At 39.1% G+C, this 6,000-nt stretch overlaps 1 protein-coding gene across 4 annotated transcripts in view; it reads left to right on the top strand.

Annotated features, from left to right (window-relative positions):
• The first annotated feature begins 373 nt into the window (after positions 1–373).
• The window catches only part of LOC130923357 (oocyte zinc finger protein XlCOF6-like), a 59,181-nt gene continuing 53,554 nt past the window's right edge, over positions 374–6,000 (top strand). For all 4 annotated transcript variants that reach the window (XM_057849063.1, XM_057849047.1, XM_057849040.1 and 1 more), the window contains exons 1-3: positions 374–472; positions 2,115–2,369; positions 4,050–4,274. In XM_057849063.1, the coding sequence (XP_057705046.1) occupies positions 445–472; positions 2,115–2,369; positions 4,050–4,274 (508 nt within the window). In that variant the 5' untranslated portion in view covers positions 374–444. The remainder of the gene's footprint in view (positions 473–2,114; positions 2,370–4,049; positions 4,275–6,000) is intronic.

The raw sequence follows: 6,000 nt of genomic DNA, 5'->3' as shown, positions 1-6,000 counted from the left end.
GAACAGAATTTTCAGTGGGCCTTGAAAAATCAGTCAACATCCAGTAAAACGGCGGGGAGCGAATGGCCTTGCTCCGGTGAAAATGGCTGGGAGTGAATGAGTTAAAACCCGCACAGAAGTCTTCATCATATTATGATTAGTTGTTTTTTTTTTTTCTTGTAAATTTTATTTTTTAGCACCAAAGAATAAGAGTATTTGCAAATGGGAAAAAAATGTGTCAAAGCTGAGTTATTTTCTCTGCAATCAATTTGATATTTGAACTAATTTTAACTTGACGTGACGCAAATAGACTGATTGGGGGAAAACTGAAATTCCAGAACTTGAACGTTTCTAATCATGTTTTTTTTTTTTTTTTAAATAAAAAAGCTTGAACGTTTGTACTTCCGGGTCAGTGAACGCAACTTCTGTGTACTTTAACAAGACTTGAACCCTTCTTCTAACTAAATGTGCTCCTTCAAAGCATTCTCATCGGGTAAGTACCGAAGTAAGTGCTGAGTGGACTAAAACGTCCCAACCTAAAGCTTAGTGGAAGTAATTTGGTTTTGTCTTGAGGCTTCTCAGATTCACTAAATTTGGTTGTGCTTAGCTTAGCTCGTTAGCCGAGACACGTTCATCCATCTAATCGAACTGCATTAACAGACTCAAGGTCCAGATTACAACAGCAAATCACAAGGAAAATCAATTAGACCAATTAGAGAGAATTTAAAGAAACGACTACTTTCGCGAAATGCCACTTTATATGTGCACAATTTTTTAGGTCGCTGTCTTGGCGAGCATTAAGTGAATACGTTTAATTCTTGATTTGGTGTTGTTCATTATAAATGACAAAAAGTCGATTTATGAACAAAAGAGCTGGTGCTTTGTGATTTATTTACTACAAATTCGTTGTGCATGTTTTTCTTTAGCCACAGCGGAAGTGTATCTAACTCTCCCATAGTCAACATTTAACGCAAATGCAATCACACAGCGCCCTCTGCTGCTAACAATAACACATATCAAGACAGATTTGACTTACAGATGCGATAAAATACTACAACAAAAGTCTTTCATATGATGACTGACCATATTTTTGACACTAAGCGATCAAAAGAAGTACAACAAATTTTAATTAATAAAAGCTTAGCCATGCCCACGATAAATCCCCAAAACAGCTGGAGAAACACGTGGTCCTCTGACGTCATGTTTTTGTAGTTTGTTAGAATTCTCCTTAAACGTCGATGCGTTACAATAGTTCTATTGTCGCAGTTGTATCATTCTGTCAATCGTTAAAGGAAGAGTAAAAAAATTGATTTTGAGAAGATAATTTTGAGAAAGTTCACAACCAATCATGCCACAGTATGTGAGAGTTGGGCACTGCTTTCAAAGTATGCTGCAGGAACCCAGTGAGAGAAAGAGATGAGGGGGATTGGTAGGTTATCTTGAAGTTAGCCCAGCAAAAAATAAATGGGACAAAAAGTGTAGCACTATTTGGCACGGGTTACACTAAAGACATTTATTAAGAACGGAACAATTAACTTTTCGTTAATAACTTAATAAGAACAAATTGTAATATTTACTAAAAGTAAGTGGAATAATCTGACACATTAATCTCTTAACTAGCCTTTAACACTCAAAACTAGATGGAGAAAATTATTCGATTAGAGTTAAGAAAGAGGAATTAAAAACAATTATCAGATGTTTTTGGATTTTTTTTTTTTTTTTTAATTTAGAGGGTGTTTAGAGCTATTTAAAGGCTTGATTCCGATTTACGCGGAAATCCGGGTTACAGAGCAAGAACGCAATTCATTCGTAAACCGGGGGTTTTCCTGTAGTCAGATTTCAGAAAAGACACAACATTGCAATGAATAAATCAAGTAAACGGAACAAATATGTGGGAATAAATTAGGGGTGGAAACGTCTGGTTACCTCAAGATACGATACGATTTGCTATAGAAGGCTCACGTTAGGCGTTCAATCCATTTAAAGCGGGAAGGTTCTCGACATTTATTCGCTGCCACCCTCCCACTTGAAATGGATGGATGTCTACAAGTGATGTACTATTAAATAGCAAAATAGTAAATTCAGGACGATAGGACTTTGAACCACTTGGTTTTATTTCATCCTCTGTCCCGCAGATGTCACAGTAGTAGATCTTCCCCCTGAGAAGTACGATCCTCCCCAAGTTAAACAGGAGTCAGAGTCAGGGATGCCGTCCATCAAACAGGAGGCGGAGCCGGAGACCCCCTACGTTAAAGAAGAAGAATGGGAAGATGAAATCACCTTTCCGATGACTATCAGTGTGAAGAGTGAAGAAGAATACGGCCCAAGCGAAGAGAGCGGAGCAGCAAAACCTTCGCGCGACAGCTCATTTCAACACCCGACAACAAAAGGTAAGGGACTATCGCAATTGGACGGCCTCTTGGCTCCACTATCAGACAGCGACAACGTAACATCACACTCTTCTGACTTCAACACTGATGAGGAGGAAGATGACTTTGACCAAAACGCTTCGGAATTCTTAAACAAGTTATCATTGAAAAGAGACACAAAATAATGTACGGGTGGGAAATCTTTTGCCTGCTTAGTTTGTGAGAAAAAAATCACTAAGAAGGGAAATTTAGACACACAAGAACACACAGTAGAGAGAATTATTTTGCCTGCTCAATTTGCAATGAAAGATTCACTATGAAAGCAAAGTTAGAGACACACAAGAAGACACGTTGCAGAAAAGCCTTTTCATTGCACGTTTTGTGATAAGATTATTTTTTTCAGAAGCAACATTTAACACAGAGAAGCCTTTCGCCTGCCCACTTAGGGGTGTGACAAAATATTGAAATGATATATCGTGATACTTTGTATCCCAAAAGGTTATCCATATGCTCCTGCCAAGAATCGAGATAACGTTTTAAAAAGGTCTCATTGTCGAAAAAAATAAAAAGGAACCAACAAGTTGCTACCAAAATCTTCGACCATAATAGTGTCTCAGTTAACTCTAAGGCTGCATTGACGGTGCACGATGCCCAATCCATTTAGACTGGGAACGTTCGTTCATTCGAAACCAGAGCATTCACATTCATTCTGTCCGATTTTCACGGCATTTACAGGTCACTTGCGGTTCATTTTAGGGCATTTACAGGTAATTTCCTGTTGAGTTTGAATCCTTGCCTATTTATTTGGGTGATTCCCAGGTCACTTCATGTTCTGTAACTCAAAATAAACAGTAAGGGACCCATAAAATACCCCAAAATCAACAGGAAGTAACTGAACATCAACAGGTAAATTACCTTAAATGGCCCTAAATGACCTCATTGCCTGGCAATGGCTGCCACTGACGGCCCTGCCACCCTCCCAGTTCAAATGAATTGGACGTCTACTCGTGATGTACTCATTCCAATTCACAACAGAAGCTGTTTATTAGTTGTTTGTAGAATATCCTAGAATGATTTCCTGACCAGTGTATCGATAATCGTTGTATCGTCAGATCATCATTATCGTGAGCTTTGTATCACAAATCCTATCGTATCGTGAGGTACCAAGAGGTTCCCACTCCTATTGGTTACACTATTGTTTGAATACCTTTATTATGTACCAAAACAATAGAAGCAGACGTGTCTGTGACGATGGATTAGCATGTGAGTAAAAATACCATTTCCTTTTATATTTTATCTTGAGGTTCCCACACCTCATTTCTGTATTAATGACATTTTTTGATAAGACACAGACATTTATTCTTATGCTGTCTGGCAGATTTGCCTATCATAAATGACTGCAAACTGGCAAACCCTGTACATACAGACACCTCCAGAAAGCTTAACTTCAATTCTAAGCAAAGCCATTTCAGAGTTGACAGGGCCATCATGTCATTAAATTTGTTGACCGGATACTAAATGGGGCCGACCGTGACTGGAAATGACCAATTATGAAGAGGCCCGACATTGACTGCAATAGACGTTCAATCCATTTGAATTTAGAATTTAGCCACGATCCCACTTGAAAAATTTACAACAGAAGGTCGATTGGACTGTTGCAAATCACGTGATTTTTTTTTTTTTTCATCCTGTGTCCCACAGACGTCACTGTTGAAGATCTTCACTCTGAAAAGCATGAGCCCCTCCATATCAAACAGGAGGAGAATCCAGGGACCCATAGCATTAAAGAAGAAGAACAGGAAGATGAAGTCTCCAAGTTTCCGATCACTATCAGTGTAAAGACTGAAGAACATGATGGTCCAAGCAAAGAGAGTGGAGCAGCAAAACCTTCTGGCGACAGCTCATTTCAACACACGGCAACAAAAGGTGAGGGACGATCACAAACGGACGTCCTCATAGCTCCACTCTCAGACAGCGACGACGTAACATCAGAGTCTTGTGACTTTAACACTGAAGAGAAGGATGTTGACTTTGACCAAAATGTTTCAAAATCCTTAAACAAGTCATCATTTAAAAGAGACGCAATACAAGGCGCGGGTGGGAAACCTTTCGCCTGTTCCTTTTGTGACAAAAGATTTCGTAGGAAGCAAGATTTGGCAATCCACACAAGAAGACACACAGGAGAAAAGCCTTTTCTCTGCTCGTTTTGCGATAAAATATTTTGTACGAACCGAGAGTTAACAATACACACGAGAAGACACACTGGAGAGACACCTTTTGCCTGCTCACTTTGCGATAAACGCTTTTTTCGCCATGACCAGTACACGAGACATATGCTTAAGCACACTGGAGAAAAGCCTTTCGCTTGCTCGGTTTGTGATAAAAGATTTTGTTCGAAGCAAGAGTTGACAACACACACGAGAAGACACACTGGAGAAAAACCCTTTCCCTGCTCAGTTTGTGGGAAAAGATTCACAACGAAAATAGAGTTAATCAAGCACGGAAGAACTCACACTGGAGAGAAACCTTTTGCCTGCCGACTTTGCGATAAACGCTTTGGTATGAAGGTCCAGTTAACAGCACATACGCGTAAGCACACTGGAGAAGAGCCTTTCCCCTGCTCGGTTTGTGGTAAAAGATTCACCGAGAAGGGAAATTCAGACAGACACGAAAGAGCACACACTGGAAAGAAGCCTTTCACCTGTTCTCTTTGCAATAAAATGTTTTGGGACAAGACACAATTAACAATACACATGCGTACACACACCAAGGAGAAACCTTTTGCCTGCACATTATGTGGTAAAAGATTCGCCGAAAAGAGAGCATTAGACAGACACGAAAGAACACAAACTGGAGAGAAGCCTTTTGCTTGCTCTCCTTGCAATAAAAGATTTTTGGAGAAGCAACAGTTAACATTACACATGCATACACACACCAAGGAGAAACCTTTTGCCTGCACATTTTGTGATAAAAGATTCAAATATAAGGGAGATTTAAATAAACATACAAGAACGCATACGGGAGAGAAGCCTTTCGCCTGCTCACTTTGCGATAAAAGATTTTGTCTGAAGCACCAGTTAAAAAGACACATGAGTACTCACACTGGAGAAAAACCTTTGAATTGCAGGTTGTGACAAAATATTCAGATTTCTGCCATGCTCTTACAGAGGAAAAAGCATTCAAATTTCACTTGGGCCTCCTTTGAAAAAGTTTTGAAATCATTTGCAGGTCCCCTATTTTTCCAGAGCTGTTCAATGTTTTTGATTTCATACGCTTTTGATTCTTTCTCTTAAGGTTCTTCTATATTTTATGTCGTCTGCTATTGTACTGCTTTTGGCCAGTACAATAAAAACAATTCCCTTGACAGGGTTCCCACGGGTCCTTAAAAAGTCTGAAAATGTCTTAAATTTAAAATCCGGATAATCAAGGTCTTAAGCTCTTGTCTTAAATTTATTGGAAAATGGCAGTAGGTATTAAATTAGATTTCCAGATGAAGTGATTAATGTCTGGAAAATCGCTGTCGTCTACCGTGAAAATTTTTATGGTGTGGATTTGTTTTATTAATGGCCATGCACTAAATAGGAAAATGTTGTTTTTGTTTCATGATTAGGGTTTAGTTAGCAGGTGGAGCTTTAGATAAGTGATCTGTTGT

The sequence above is a fragment of the Corythoichthys intestinalis genome, chromosome 1, assembly GCF_030265065.1.
Source record: "Corythoichthys intestinalis isolate RoL2023-P3 chromosome 1, ASM3026506v1, whole genome shotgun sequence".
NCBI lineage: Eukaryota > Metazoa > Chordata > Actinopteri > Syngnathiformes > Syngnathidae > Corythoichthys > Corythoichthys intestinalis.
The sequence above is the reverse complement of the archived record's forward strand: the minus strand, read 5'-3'. Positions and strand labels throughout refer to the sequence as shown.